General features: G+C 31.4%; 3 protein-coding genes and 1 long non-coding RNA gene across 5 annotated transcripts in view; 2 read left to right on the forward strand and 2 right to left on the reverse strand.

Annotated features, from left to right (window-relative positions):
* LOC113392047 (uncharacterized protein) overlaps positions 1–8,080 on the forward strand; it is a 107,803-nt gene extending 99,723 nt beyond the window's left edge. For both annotated transcript variants that reach the window (XM_026628278.2, XM_026628279.2), the window contains 5 exons: positions 2,751–2,853; positions 3,514–3,639; positions 4,433–4,532; positions 5,495–5,582; positions 6,281–8,080. In XM_026628278.2, coding sequence (XP_026484063.2) covers positions 2,751–2,853; positions 3,514–3,639; positions 4,433–4,532; positions 5,495–5,582; positions 6,281–6,463 — 600 coding nt within the window. In that variant the 3' untranslated portion in view covers positions 6,464–8,080. The remainder of the gene's footprint in view (positions 1–2,750; positions 2,854–3,513; positions 3,640–4,432; positions 4,533–5,494; positions 5,583–6,280) is intronic.
* Positions 8,081–9,043: 963 nt separating this feature from the next.
* LOC113392051 (uncharacterized) lies at positions 9,044–10,674 on the forward strand. The gene is made up of 2 exons (XR_003368380.2): positions 9,044–9,234; positions 10,474–10,674. It is a non-coding gene; the product is annotated as an uncharacterized LOC113392051 (long non-coding RNA).
* Positions 10,675–11,826: 1,152 nt separating this feature from the next.
* On the reverse strand, positions 11,827–13,138 carry LOC113392048 (uncharacterized). Its single transcript, XM_026628280.2, has one exon. The coding sequence runs from the start codon at positions 13,136–13,138 to the stop codon at positions 11,852–11,854; it is 1,287 nt and encodes a 428-aa protein (XP_026484065.2). The 3' UTR covers positions 11,827–11,851.
* Positions 13,139–13,190: 52 nt separating this feature from the next.
* LOC113392049 (m7GpppX diphosphatase) lies at positions 13,191–16,312 on the reverse strand. Its single transcript, XM_026628281.2, has 4 exons — positions 15,953–16,312; positions 14,514–14,659; positions 13,793–14,017; positions 13,191–13,493 (listed from the first exon to the last, which is right to left on the reverse strand). The coding sequence occupies exons 1-4, from the start codon at positions 16,293–16,295 to the stop codon at positions 13,191–13,193; spliced, it is 1,017 nt and encodes a 338-aa protein (XP_026484066.2). The 5' UTR covers positions 16,296–16,312.

Consider the following 16,312-nt stretch of genomic DNA (forward strand, 5'->3'; position numbering starts at 1 on the left):
TGGCTTCCTCATAAAAAAAAACTCAGATTGATTGTAACCAATATATTGTTCAAATTTAACTTCGACCGGACCGCAACTGTATCGTGTTATAGGAATTGGAAAACGGCTGAATGGCAACGTTTCCATTCAATTGTGATAAGGTGTCAAAAAAAATCAAAATCGAAATATACTTTATTCAAGCAGGCTTTTACAAACACTTTTGAATCCTCATGTAACAAACTTTTAAAGTAAAGCTACCACCGGTTCGGAATGTAGATTCTACCGAGAAGAACCGGCAAGAAACTCAGTAGTTACGTAAGTAACATCTACGTTGAAAAAGAGTATCTCTGTCAATTTGTTAGTAGAATAACCCAGTAATCTGTCTAAGAGGGAAAATGTCGACCTTCTCCACCCTACTGGCGGCAATAAACGCGACCAAATTTTCTATGATAAATACTCAAGTGCGCCTGAATCTGTTTATTTTCCGTAACGCTTAATTTTACAGCTATTACGATCTTTCGCTTCGCACTGTAGCAGATGTGTCCGATACCTAATTCGTTACGCGACGAAATATTTTCACAGCGGTATTTCTGTCGGAAAATACACTACGCATCGCCAGCCGCATTGTGTTTGTAATAAATTGTTTTAATATATTATTTACGGATAAAACGTGAGTTTTTAAATTGTTCTGTCCGCCATGTGTCGGTAAAGGAATGTTGTTTATACGATAACGATTCAAAATTTAGCCACTTATGTTGATCACGTGCTTACTCATATGTGTTTGATAGGTAGGCGGGCAGTATTACCCTGATGGTAATTGGTCACCAACATTGGCGCTGTAAGAAATATTAACCATGCCTTACTTTAGCTTGGGAGCTACGATGTCCCTTGTGCCTGTTACATTGTCTCACTTACCCTCCAAACCGGAATACAGCACATCTAAGTATTGCCATTGGCGATAGAATATGATGTGTGGGTGGTACCTACAAAGACGGGTTTTCGCAAAACCGTACCACAAATTAAGCTAATTGCCACCTATGTGTTACGTTAGGGTATGAGCTCTTTTTCAAATATCATCCAAATCCCTTCAGCGTGTTTGTGTAACGAACACCAAAACATACAGACTTTCACATTTATAATATACGTGGGATTATTTTTACACTTGAAGGTTTCGTGTGTATACCGCGAGTGCTATTCGCGTGTCTTTGTTGCCTTGTTAGACTCGATGCGGAGCGCGTAAACAACTAATAATAAATGTTTAACGGCTGTTTGGTTGAATACTTCTCTTTTTATCATCATTGTTTTTTCATTCGAATGAAGAAGACAGCAATATTTAACTAATCACCAGCTGTTAGACAAGAATCGGGTAATGAGATTTAAAATGAATTGTTGGTGAAATCGTTGAAGCCAAAATCTTTGTTGAAAGAACATCGTAATTATGAAGAAAAGTTGCTTTTTGATAGGATAAATATATTTCTTGGGAAGTTAGAGAAGGGTAAGGGGCGAGATGTGCATTGCCTAGGGACCCCCGACATTGTTATTGGTCAATCCAACAATGTCCACACATACCTTAAGTATTTACTCAGTAACGTTACGGAGTTTAAGGTGTATTACACCTAAACAATTAACTTTTTAAATTATTTGTCATTATTAATCTGTAGGAAATCAAGCCACAGATACAAAACATCAATAATTTAAACAAAAACATTATTTAACATCACACTTACTATACAATTATTTTACTTAAATAAGTATATAATAATAAAGTATATAAACACATGTTAAAAAATATATTGGCATGAAATAGTTCGGAGGACGTCGTGATTAAAATACCGTAAAATTTTAAACAAGGAACATTGGTGCTTAAAGGTTATCCAAATAAAAAAATATATCGAACATAAATGAGTGCATTATGTCTGTGTGGCTTACACTGATAAAGAGTTCGAGCTGGGGCCTCGATAATTGTGCGCCGAAACCCTTATTCGTAAGTATTCATTGCAGCAAAGCGTAGTGGTAACGTAGACCCGAGATGGCCCAGTACATCTTAACCGCTGATTGCCGGTTCACACCCAGGGAAGCATCGCTGAATTTTCGTGTGCTTAATTTGTGTTTGTAATTCATCTCGTGCTCGACGGTGAAGGAGAACATCGTGAGGAAACCTGCATGTGTCTAATATCAACGTAACCAAAAACGACCACACCGATAAAAAACGTTAAACGTTGTTAAGATATCGAATGAAAAGTAAAAAAATAAGTGATTTAAATTTGGTCTTTCTTGTTTTTGTACAGATAAATATATATTCTTTTTTTTTTTAATATTTTAATAATTACATTATAATCAGGTGATCGGACTCGAAAGACTAAGATTTAATGTTAATTTAATGTGGAAAAAGGTTTTAAGTAGGTATATATAAAGATAAACTAATGACCGACGTGCGTTGTAATGTTCGCAAAAATGCGTGAACACATATAGTACGAAGTTGCGAATATCAGCACCCACGATATACATATGTATATATAAGTATATAGAATTTTAAAAGGAGTAAATGAATCTTATATTATCTTTAATGGATTTTAATTGTACCATTTTCAAAGGTTTTTTTTTTTTTAAATATTGTCAAAATATTAATTTTTTTCTTATGTATGTTTTGACTTTGTATTTTGACGGTTCTAATCAAGTCATTTTTAAATTAGTGATTATGAACAAAATATAATTTGTCCATCGTTCTGAGTTCATCATTGTAAGGTTTTAATATTGTATTTCTCTCGCAGCTTCAAGTTCGAAACTCTCGCACCGAGTCCACAGAGGATGACAAGCGCAGCGATGACAGTCGTCCCCTCAGCCACGCGTCGGATTTCAGCAGAGATAATATATGTGAGTTTATTTATGTATTATATCCTTTGTTATTTACTTCATGGTTTGTCATGAGCTTACTATGGACTTGGGTTCAAATTCCGGTTCGCTCCAATAAATAAAGGAAACATTTCAACATTTGTAAATTTCCATATAATGATAAATTATACATATTAATATTAAAATGAATTTCCCTTGGTCATGCCATAACATAAGTTTTCTAATACTTTGTAGAAGATTCTTACAGAAAAATGTATATTTTAAGAGCTATGACTATGAGTCATATAGTATGAGTAATTTTTATACAATTTTAAAAGCGTCAACAGAAAAAAGTCGCAGGATCGATCCTGACCCCTCGGGCTACTGTCGTACCCACTCCTAACACAACCTTAAAGGAATATTAGTAATTCCTTAATTAATTAGGGGATTGCTATTATTTAAAAAAAAAAAACATACGCACATAGACTAATAAAAAAAATAATTTTAACGTTAATTAATTAAAGTAATATACCTATTTAATATTTTCTTGCTAAGTTCATTTTAGATTTTCTTTAATAACAAACCGCACCCGAAGCCGTTCCTTGTATCTAATAAATTACGAACAATTTCTACGTTAAAATGTAAACATGATATGTAGAAAGTTTAAACTCTAATAATAAATAATGTTATGTGTATTTTAAGTATCAGCTGGCAACGCACCGCGTCGCAGCCGTCGCGGTATTGCCAACGAATGGCAGAGACCGCTCACGCGATACTTGCCAGTGGACCGCGACGACTTCGATCTACGGAGACATGTTGAATCCGCAGGTATATATACATGTACTATGTATATAGAGCTTTGAACGCACTTATGTCTGAATGTACCGTTTATTTAAAAAAATCTTTTTTTTATGTAGTAGGTAGGTTGCGGACAAATTTTTCACCAGCAGTAAGATTCGGTTAGAAATCACTCCGTATCTGTGTGATACGCTATTTTGATTTGTGTATCGTATAAAAATATTTAAAAAATTAACGTTACGCTCCGACCACAGGAGGTGACCCAAGTAACGTTAAATGTTAAATTTTACTTGGTGGTAGGGCTTTGTGCAAGCCCGTCTGGGTAGGTACCACCCACTCATCAGATATTCTACCGCCAAATAACAGTACTCAGCATTGTTGTGTTCCGGTTAGAAGAATGAGTGAGCCAGTGTAATCACAGGCACAAGGGACATAACATCTTAGTTCCCGAGGTTGGTGGCGCATAGGTGATGTAAGGAATGGTTAATATTTCTTACAGCGCCTTTGTCTATGGGCGGTGGTGACCACTTACCAACAGGTGGCCATATGCTCGTCCGCCAACCAATACCATAAAATAAAAGTGTTTAAACACACGGAGCAACTAATATATCAAGTTAGCAGAAGAGTTAAAGTTGCTCAAAACGATAACCTCAGGGACTGGTAGGGTGATTTGAATACTGTTCTCTTTTTTAGTTCAATATAGATACTATTTCAAATGAAACAGGTACTTTTTATGTCAGTTATGTGTGTTTTTTTTTAAATATTTTCTCATTTTTTTATCGGCTTAGTGTTATCGTTGTAATGTTTTATCGTATCGATCCAGGACATCAAATCGAGTTGTGCCCCTACGTGACGGTCAACTCGACTTCCTGTCGCGGCTACTTGCACAAGTTGGGGGCAAAGTTCCACACCTGGTCCAAAAGGTTCGTACGCATGTTTGACGATTATAAACGAAATTTATATTGTATTTTTTTTTATAAAATGCAGCTGGGACATGGGGATAGTCGTTCTGTTGGTAACAATCGAATCATTTGATCTCTCATTGTATAATTTCTGTTTCCTTAGCCTCTGCATTTGTTCTTCAAATACATTAGTACGGGCTGCCCAATACTCTTTGTAATTGCGGTAGCAATCTTTGTCGCCCAGAGTCCAGGACCGTCCTGAGATCTATGCTATGTACTCAGTCTGACCCGTACGCTCTGGTTTCCGTATGTATTTTGGTGTAACAGCAATCGTTCCCGGTAATCCGGCCCTTAATGCCTAATGCCTTAGCGATTTAACGACCTCCGTGGTCGAGTAGTGTGTACACCGGTTTTCATGGGTACGCCACTCCGAGGTCCCGGGTTCGATTCCCGGCCGAGTCGATGTAGAAAAAAAGTTCTTTAGTTTTCTACGTTGTCTTGGGTCTGGGTGTTTGTGGTACCGTCGTTACTTTTGATTTTCCTTAACACTAGTGCTTTAGCTACTTACATTGGGATCAGAGTAATGTGTGTGATGTTGTCCAATATTTCTTATTATTCTGATTGCTTAGTTTGAATGTTACTACGTGTGATAGTAGACTGGTAGGTAGTATGATCGGTACTTCAGAATATAACATCATTCCGTATGTAATTTGTCGGATTACAAGGTACTCTTTTGTGAAAAAGTCCGGAACATAGGAAGTCTTAGGGACTACTCTATAATCCGACAAATTCGATAGTCCGACACTGCCTGCAGAACGTTTGTTCGGTCCACTGTTCTATAATTGGTCGACCTGTTATCGTATTAATTTTGCTTCTACCGAAGTGATCTCTATCTATATTCGATAGGTTAATAAACTGTTATCATAGAATTGTAAAAGCTGTTAATAACAAGTAAATGTTTAGAAACCGTTGACGTTTTCTAGGTGGTTCGTTTTCGATAGAGAAACGAAAACGTTCGTCTACTACTGGGACAAGAGCGAGAAGAAACCGCGTGGCGGCGCTTACTTCCAGGTATTACAATACACTTACAATACAATACACATACAATACAATACACATAATTCCACAATTTTATATATTTGCATGAGAAGAGCCACTTTGAAATTCGTCAGGAAAAACGACACAAGGAAAAATTGTGACGATATTTTTTTGCTTGAACGTCGAACGTGAGATTAAATTGTCGAACGGATAACTTTTAAGTCTTCGATTTGAATCACCAAACTTCTGTTAAAGATGTACTTATTTTGTTCACTAAGTTATCGTTTTATATTTATTTATATATTGTCTAATATGTGGAGCCTTCAATTTGTACTCAAATCTAATTAAATCAAAATAAAAAAATACTTTATTCAAGTAGACTTCGACAAGCACTTTTGAATTTTACAAACTATATTAAATGAAGCTACCACCGGAATTCGGAATCTATATTCTACCAAGAAGAACCGGCAGAAACTCAGTTCTTAACTTCTTTACTTTTTCAACATTTAAAATACAAAGTTATGTTAGTTAAATACAATAACATATGTGTATAATATATCCTGCCTGGGAGTCAACAAGTATTAGTTCCGCGATTTTTTATCATCTATATAATCTTGTATTGAATAATATGTTTTTTTTTATTAATTTATGTTTTACAAGTAATATTGTAATTTAAGAATAATTAAAATAATTTATGATTTAAGAAAGTTACAAAAACAAATTGTTTACAGGTTATTGAAGAAGTCTATCTTGATCATGGCAACACATCGAAATCTCCGAACCCACAGACAACATTTATTGTGAAGACGCGCCAGAGACGGTATTATTTAATGGCGCCCTCTGGAGAAGCTGCCAGAATATGGATAGATGTCATATTCACCGGAGCCCAAGGATACACTGAGTATTTAGAATAAAAAACGAAAATAAAAACTTGGTGTGACTTTGTGGAATATGGCCAATATGGCGGCGTACATCAGCCATATTCCGGATGGCAACTATGCCATATTTTATAAGGGGTTCTATAGAAATAATCTCAGATAATATTATTTCGATTTGCTTTTTCAATATTTGTTGGGATATAAATAATATGGCTATTCTTAATGCCACGAATATGGCTATGGCAATGTTTATGGCATACGGTCACAAACTTCAATTTCAATTTTGATATATCTACTTGACATGTAAGGTTTTTAGAATGTTGTTCAATTTCAAATCAATTTTAAACAGCAACAGTGATAGTGTTGCCATTTTTGTATAATATATACAATTTTGTATATAATATTGTATACGTTTTATATACAGAATTTGTGTAGTCGTTCAATGAATTTTTCGTTATGGTTTTTGGAATGAGTGAAAAGATACTCTTAAAAGTACATAATTGTTTCGTGATATTTTATTTTAATTAAAAGTATATTTTATTTCCAATTATAATATCGATTCGTTTGAATTTAATCGATTAATTTTGTAATCGATTTTAATTAGATAAACGAAGTTAGAGCTGGTATAAGTACGGGACTGACAAGTGTGTCGGATTTATAATTGTAATAACCAACACTACGCTATCCGATATAAAAATCGACAACTACATTATTTCTGAACACTCAGTTTAACGTCGGTTCGGATAATTTTAGCTTACAGTTTTGTGTCGCGTCGTCGCTTAAAGTGTAGACACGAGATATAATTGAGAAAAAACCAACAGCTGGAAAGCGCTGTAACTGCTGGTTTGAAATGATTCAATTTAACTTATCCTCTGTAGTAAACTATTATGAAATGGAATTGAAAATGATAATATTTTAGACAATAATCTGTGCCAATTCCCTAATTAAATGTAATGGCAACTATTTTTATACAATTATTGGTGAATATCGGTGCCTTGTGGAAGACTGAAGACAAATTAATTACCATTTTTTTACATATTTGTATATACATATATTATGAAATTGTGTGGTTAAAATAAAGTTTTAATATTATTTTTTCATATTTATAAATTATATAGGAATATAGATCGCATTAAATCCTTCGTGCACGCTTATTAATTAGTTATATTAATAATGTTACCATATGAAAAATACTGGCAACTTTACATTGCTTCTAAAATCGAATAAATTAAAAAAGTATATAACTATATTGTAAACCATTGCTGTATTTTTTTAATATCGAAGGTACAGTTACTTAATAAATTGTAAATACGTCCACAGCATGTTTCTATAGATAAAAAATAATCTTTTTAGGTTAAAAAAACATCTCATTAGAAATATATTGTGACTGTGCCCTCAAGTTTTACTTATTACTTTGTTTTTAATCATTTTATAATGCATTTACCTTTCACGTTAATTGTAACATAAGTACAAAACGTAATTTTCATTACGAATCTAATACCAGTGTAAAAACTTTATTTTTTAAGGCTTGCAACATTATTTTAGCTGTATTATAAGTAACGGCTGATACCAATATTTAAGTGTAAGGTCACATTATCTTAACGAAATTAATAAATCATTTAATAAAATATTAATAATATTATTTGTTTTTTTTTATTGTTTTAAATTACAACACAATATATTTTATATTCATACCTTTATAAATTTTAAATCTTGCTATTCATGGTCACTGGCCAAGAAAAAGGTAAGTACTTATAAGCATTACTATAAAAGGTGTCCCAACCTTGGCAATATTCTGGTAACTAATGTAGATATTGTGTTTTAATAATATTAAAAACAAGTCTAAGACTAATAACAGTGGAATTCTTAGTTCAAAGATTTCTTTCAAGTAAGTACTAGAAATGATCTTCTGACCGACATCAACCACGATACACTCAAAACAGATTACAAACTACCGTGAAGTTATATTATAATCCACAAATCTCTGCGCAAACTCTGTTTCCTCTGCTTAATATTCTAAGACTAGTTAACAGCACCTGTAACTTTCTGAAAAACTTGAGATTTAGTCAGAGTATTTTCAAATTCAGATAACATTCTAATCTTTTTTAATAGTTAAATCATAATTGTAGCGCATTTTGAGTGATGGGGCGATAAGAACTCACCTCACTTGGAACTTCCTTAAACCATACAATTGGTATAATATCCTACATGAATAATGGTTATACAAGATTCTGTAATAGTTTTAGATAAAAAATGATATATTTTTTTAATTTATAAAATGACAGATAGTTTATGTTGTTTATAATGAGTAAGGTAGTAACATTCTCCAAGAGAGGAGACTTTATAGTTAGATTAGGTCGGTTACCATATCCAAAAAAATATTTCTTTTGCTGACGGATGACGTCCCCAAAAATAATTTGAAGAGGTGAACTGAAAATAGAAGCCAAGCGATTAGATTGTCTATTATAATAAAAAATATTAAACCGAGTTCTCTCCCATTTCTTAAATACATACATTATAATTGCAACACTTAAAATACTGTCAAATGTATTATGAGTTTTAGGCTAGGTCACTGTCATTGTCATTTTTGAAATATTTATTTCTAAAGGAACTCGAGTCGGTATACGAGTCATTTCACGAACGACCACAAACAGCGTTCAACACATTCCATTTACATTTAAGTGCGTAATATAAGTTAATCATGGATTCCATCAAAAGAATGCAAAAAACCATCAAACATTGGTTTATAAGATACCTTGTTTCCACTGAGCTGTACATGGTCGAACCCTGGGAAAAGGTAGTAATACGTATCCTTTTTTAATAATTATGTCTCATATCAACTTTATTAAGTTTTAGTGAATTAAAAAAATATATATAATCCTAAATATATGATATTTATATACATAAGTAAGGTAAAGATGACTGAAATATCTAGTTATGTTACTCAAATCACACAGAATATTATTTTATTTATGATTTTAATTAAATACTTAATATTTTCAATATTACAATAATAAGAATGTTCGGATAATAGGATTCATAATTACGTTTTGTAACTTTTCTAGTAACAACTAAAGTTTCAGTATCTGAATATTTTTTCAAAGTTTGTTAAGTGTGAACTAGATTCAGAAAAATGTGATACTAATATTGATAAAAATTGTTAGTGCTTTTATGTATGTTAGTAATTTTATTCTCTATTTACTTCATTATTTCTTATATCATTCTCTAACCAAAAATAAATACTCAAAACCTCCTAAATTACTAGCCAGCACACACACAGCTGGATATTATAAACTGTTTGAATCAGTTTTTTGTTGTTTAACACTAAATATGTATTGTTAAATGTAAAATAAAATTATCCTTAATGATGGCTAATGAACTTATAGCTGGCAAGATACATGGAAAACCCACATATGCTTTCCCGTTTACAATCTATAGAAAATCCTATTTTATGTAATTGCTGCTCTGTGTATTTCCGTTATGATTCTTTTTTATAATACAAAATTTACATAAATAATATACAAAAGAAAAACTGAATTTTAAAGTCTTATTTACATGTATTTATTATTTAAAAATATTTTTTAAATTTATTCAGTTATATTTAAATGCTTTTATTTGAAAAGAATTCATTGTTTAAACGGAACCCTTGTTAATTTTAACTCACTTTAATAACATTTTAAAACAGTGATTCATACTCATTTTACAACTGATAAGATTGATAATATAATTTTATTAAAATCCAAAGTACTTAGTTAATTGACAAAAGTCACATGATGTATTGGAATTCATAATTAATAAATGTATATAATTATATCATACAGCTTACTTTATCTTGCTTTTTCTGGTATTACAAATGTTACGTTCAGTTAGAAGACATCTTTAAAAGACACTATGACATATTTTCAAATATTTCAGTGAACTTCTATGAACCTTGTATATCTAGATTAATATTTATAATTATCATCGGCCACAACACATGATAGAAATAGGATTTCTAATCCATTACTTTTTTTTTCTTATTAAAATCCTTAATTAATAAACTGCAGATGTTCTACTTGCCATGGTCTTCATATTGTTTTGGTATTTCAATTATGCAATCATCGTTAATGGAGTTTCTCAGCTGAGGGGCACACCGCAGATAGAAGAGTTAGGGACTACAGTACAATAATTTAAGGTTTTATAAATATGTCTAACATATATTGTTAAATAAAAATTTATTGTTAATTAATAAATAATATTAAATTTAACTTTTATTATTTTGACTAATCCTTACTTAATTTCCTTATGTTAAATATACCTAATATATAGGAGCTCTATTCAAAGTATAACATGCCGACGCGTTGCGCTTTGCTAAATTATTAATACAATTTTTTAATTTCTATTATTATTGAATATTGAAATAAATTGGGTTCAGATCTTTTGAAGACTGAGTCGGTTTGCGCCCTAATCATTTAATATCAATTCGTATTTGTATGCTATGATGCCTGTTTTGGTACATATTGTAACTAGAGATTTGTATTGTATTTCAAATATTATTACATAAATAGACGGATTGTATAAGAGGAAGGAAAATTCACCGCTATATAACTTACAAGGCAAATTTTATACGTAATAACAAAGTAGAATACGAATTTATAGGAAAAAACAAACTAGAAGTAACTACTAATTTGACTTGTTTTATTATGGTATATGCATATGTTAATGGAGGTTTTAATGTTGTATATGTTTCTCTGTTGGGCCAAGACCTCTCCTTTTAAAAAGATTCGGAGCGTATTGATTGGTGCTTACTTGGGTTTGAGCCCGCAATTTTCATGTGTTCTAAGCACTGAAAGAGTGATATAGATGACATTTACTTTAATAATGTGCACGTCATAGATGGTGTTACAGCACAGCTATTATATAGTCTATTCCAACAACTAGAGGAGTAAAGCAAAATAATACCTTGTCATTGAATTGACAAGATATCATTGGTCGCGTTCTTGAATAATATATTATATTCATTATGGATTCGCGAAATAATGGTTTTGAATGTCGAGGAAGATTGGTATCGAAACTTATATAAGCAATGAAGTAGAACAGTATTGTGTCAAATCGAAATATATAACAACTGCTTGTGCATTATAAAGTAAAAAAGCATAGCTTTATATAGAGATTAGCAAGTTGTATAATATATATAAATACAGGCAAGATCCCTGCTGGGTTTTTGCTTTTTTTATTTGAAATCTATCTGCCCGTCCGGACTTCAAACCGAGAATTTTATTTATTGCTCGATCACAGCGCTGGTCTGATTTAAATCATCCACTCAAATACACACAAAAAATTTTGATCATTGTCTAGGAGTCCAATTACATACACACATACGGAAGATTTAAATATATAATATAATAAAAAGACTTGAATGTAATCAATAGCTTTATTTGGTGTTTAAGCTTTCAAATAACTGACGCAATAACCATTTGTGTAACGAAAACATTCTGGTACTTTCAATGACATGTGTTCCAAATGACTGACTCCGTGAGAGAACATACTCTTAGATATATCTGTTGACACAACAGTCGGATCGGAGAGCCAAGTCTCAACCTCATTATTGAGTTCAGGTTCAATTTTATACAAAATTTTAGTTAACAAACTAGATTGTAACAGTATTATATCACTTTGCTTATGGCTTTCTATATTCCTTAAAACTTGTAGTTCTCTATCCATTACCCATATTAATAAATATTGTTTTTTTGCGTCTGAAATTGCACATTCTAGCACTATTTTACACATAATTGTATATTGCAAGCCGAGATTGAATTCACGGGTCATACTTTCAATTGTGTATATAAAATCATCAGTACTTATGTTGTGTAATGAGTTCTTATGAGAAAAGACATGCTTCTCTGTATTGGTGTTGTGTATTTTAATATCGGCATTATATAATTTCACTGTATCCTTACTTTTGAGACCCAACCAAGCCAAGCATCTGTTGCAATGGAACACAGTCCTCTTTGAATTGAACTTATTTGATCTTTCTGATAGAATATTGTTATTCACAACGAAGAATGTTAGTCGGTAAAGAAAATCTAATTTGTTCGGCTTCAGCACATCTGTTTGTGATTGTGATTGTGATGTGTGATTGTGGTCATGCCCATGACCATGACTGTGACTACCATTGCCATGGCAGAACCACTCAGACATATCCAAATTTGTAGATGGCAATTCTAAAATTCTATTAAACTTTACAAAATTATTTGATATTATATTGGAACAATTTGCACAAGCAAACTTCACTTCATTATCTAATTTCAAATTGGTATTCAATTTTTCAACTTTTATTTCTTTATTTTCTGTCTCAGCTGAAATAATTTCTGTATAAAAATTTCCACCTTTCTTTGGTTCCGTTAAAATTCTAAATGATATGGTATTTTTTTCGATTTTAAGGCAAGACATTGAGTTAGGTATTATAAAACAGAACTCCTGTATAGGAATTATGCATGTAACATCGGATTCATCTTCAGAATAATCGGAAAGACTTTCAACGGACGATAAACTGTCTCTTCTTGTAATTGTGTCATCATTTTCATAATCATAATAATTGAGTACAATACAATTAGATTGTATATTAATTTTCAAATTGCAGTCCTTTTTGAAGTCAATATTAGTCGTAATATAAACATTGCAACTGCGTAAACGGGAACGGAGTTCCATAAAAATATTTTTTACCAACATTTTTGTTCCAAATATTTTAATTTGGACCGAGTAATCTTAATTTCAACTAAATTTATTTATCAATTAGTTTAATATCTGGTTTAATTTTCTGTACGTAACCATTTGTCTCATATACATTGAACAATGTGTCCATCTCACGGATGGTGAAGGGTAGGGTAGCTTTCTTATAATAATCGGTCATCATTTCAATATTATTGATGACGGTATCAAGTAGATGTGATTTCTCTGCATAAATGCCAGGAGCCTCGTGCCTCAAATATGTAAAATGAATGTGCAGATGATAGAATGAAGGCTGGTAATGGAAGTAGATCCTTAATTGACTGCCCGGGACCTTGTATTTCTCAAAGATTGCTTTCTGTAAATAAATATGATATGAATACTTTTTCAGTATATTACTTTATATGTATTTACACATGTATTTTATACATAGAAATGCATCACTAAATAATATTATGAATTGTATTCATCTTTTAGGATTAAATATCCAAATTATCACAGACAGAGTCTAAATTTGTGGAATTAGTAATCTAATAACAAAATACTGCACATAGAGATAGACATGTTCCCATCAAATAAATTAACAAAAAGGGAATGAAACAAGTAGCATGACATATATCATTGAAAAGAATTACAAATAAAATAAAATGATCAAACCTTTCCTTCGTCTCGGACTCTCTTCAGCAATGGCAGATGACTGCCATCCAAGTCTCTCAGTGATTTGATACCTCTCTGTCTAACAATTGCTAACAAATACAATGTCTCCTTCGTTAAACCATCCCACTTGAGGTCCGGGACCAGCACAAAGCCTTCCTTTTCACACTTGTTATCATAAACCACTCTATCCTGTTCGCTTCTGCCTTCAAGGATATTGTATACCCACTAAAAAAGACAATATTTTCAATATATTATAACTAAAAATAATTATTAATAGGAGTTCATGGAATTTAGAACAAAATTTAAATATGATTTATTGAGAATAACAAGTGTCAGTGAAATTCTTATCTGTTTAAGTTTGCTCTTACATACATTTTAATGAGATTAAGGCATATTCAATTTAGACATGATGTCATGTATATATGTTATATAATTATATTCATTTTATTTCTGGCAAACACACATGATAGGACCTAAATTACCATAAAAATGAATAACAATGTTAATGAAACAATGGATCTGATTTAAAAGATAAGGTTTGAGAAGTCGGTCTGAGTCTGCAAAATCATTAAACATTTGATATATAACTTACTCGACTTTCTTCCAAAACAGACTCCTTACATAATTACTCTAGAAGGCTTTTACACATTCACTGTGCTATATACCCTAATTTCCACGAATCTATGCAGTTTTATATAAAATATATACATGCTAAATTTACCTGTAAATTGAATTGTTCCTTTTCAATGTGCGGCAAAGTTAGCTTATTATAACAGTCGGATGTTTCTTGTATTATATGTACTTCTTGTTGACTAAATTTGGCGATGTGCTTCTCAGTAGCTGGGTAGATTATAGTTGTTTTAACACCTATAAAAAGATATTAAAATGAAAGTAAGTACACTTTATTTATAATAATTTTGATGATGCTATTTGAAAATAAAAACAAAAATTACTGGCACATATAAAATATACAAGTAAAATTAAAGATAAGAAATATTAAAGGCACATAGACCCTGACTGCAGAAGTGTTCTTGAAAATAAACGTTGTAATAGTGTTCACACACTTATTTATAGGAAAATTAATGCTACAGACACAAAAGTAATGAGATTTTTTATTTTTTTTATTTGATACAAACATATTATAACGTGGATTAACAACCATATGTAAGAACAAAGAAATTTTCTATTATGTATAATTACAATTGAATACAAAAACAATACGAACTTTATTACAGTTAGTATGTAATTATGTAACAATAAATGTTTTGTTTTAATATAGTTTATCTTTACTCATCAATAAATATTTTAATTTAAATCAATTTCAACTCTATTATACAAGTATTAGGGTATATTTTTAAAATATATAATTAACTTATTTATCTCCAAGAAATTGACAATAAGTATGATTTTATACAAAATTTACTTCTAACAAGTTAATCAGTTCACATAAAATATCACATGTTTTAATATTAAGCTATAACTAAGATTAATTAAGCTACACTAACAATTGTTGCATGTTTCTTGACAAAGAAATCAAGACAGTATGTATAAAATTGATAGTGAAACAATAAAATTATTCATTCAATACTTGCAAATAACTTGCAATACGAAAATGAGTCATATATTGTGAAAGTAAAGAAAATCGTAACATAAATTATCTTTTGTATCTAGCATATGGAAGGAAAGTAGGCAGAATATATAAGAATAATTTCGTTTTATTAATTTTTTGGCATACAAAAACTATTCAATGAAGATATTTAATACAAAAAAGTAATTTAAAAGCATTTGTATGTTTTATATACATACATTTAGAGGAAAGATGTATGTACATATGCAATAAAATACGAGTCACAAAGTAACAATGCAATGCCTTAAAAACTTTTTATCCATTTATAACATATGCGTCGTTTAGGTACAAAAGTAATTTAAACTAAGACTCGTGTAAGAAAAAGCATGACTCGGGACAACCACGATAAAATTTTGACAGCTAAACACAGAAATACGAACTAAAATTAATTCTTTACTCACGAATTGGAGACGGAAATAACTTTAAATTTTACAAGATGCGTCTGACTCGACACAAACGAATGCAAAGCCTTGAGAATCGAAAGTTTATTGGTAGAGAAAAAATGTTAAGGAATTATAAAGTTGTACACTTACCGTTAATAGAAGATTTCGGAAAACACTCGAAATTTCCGTAAATGTCGTTCTGAAAGAACGTTTTCAAGTCGCTTTCAACAGAGAAGTAACCCTTGCTATCTAATTCGTCTTCTTTGAAAGCATTTTTCTCTAAAATCACCAACGCTACACCACTCTTGTCTTTAAAATTTCCCTGAACACAAACAGTTTTCCTATTCGTATTATTGTTTAATATTTTGCTAGGTATAAAGTCTTTTAATTCTAACACCGGTTCTGCTACGCCGTTATCATTTTTCTCGTCTATTTTAATTTTCTTTGCGCAAGGCGGTTCATTAACGTCGCTTTGGCAATTGCCGTCGGACATTTTGTGACGATGTTGCC

The sequence above is a fragment of the Vanessa tameamea genome, chromosome 27 (assembly GCF_037043105.1).
Source record: "Vanessa tameamea isolate UH-Manoa-2023 chromosome 27, ilVanTame1 primary haplotype, whole genome shotgun sequence".
Classification (NCBI taxonomy): domain Eukaryota; kingdom Metazoa; phylum Arthropoda; class Insecta; order Lepidoptera; family Nymphalidae; genus Vanessa; species Vanessa tameamea.

What these genes read in the sequence shown, in the direction of transcription:
- LOC113392048 (XM_026628280.2), bottom strand. Translation starts at nt 13,138, where the DNA reads ATGTTGGTAAAAAATATTTTTATGGAACTCCGTTCCCGTTTACGCAGT.
- LOC113392049 (XM_026628281.2), bottom strand. Translation starts at nt 16,295, where the DNA reads ATGTCCGACGGCAATTGCCAAAGCGACGTTAATGAACCGCCTTGCGCA. An exon ending in TCCGAAATCTTCTATTAACG is followed by an intron (nt 14,660 to 15,952) that starts GTAAGTGTACAA and finishes ATCTTTTTATAG; the next exon opens with GTGTTAAAACAACTATAATC. An exon ending in GAGTCCGAGACGAAGGAAAG is followed by an intron (nt 13,494 to 13,792) that starts GTTTGATCATTT and finishes ATTTATTTACAG; the next exon opens with AAAGCAATCTTTGAGAAATA.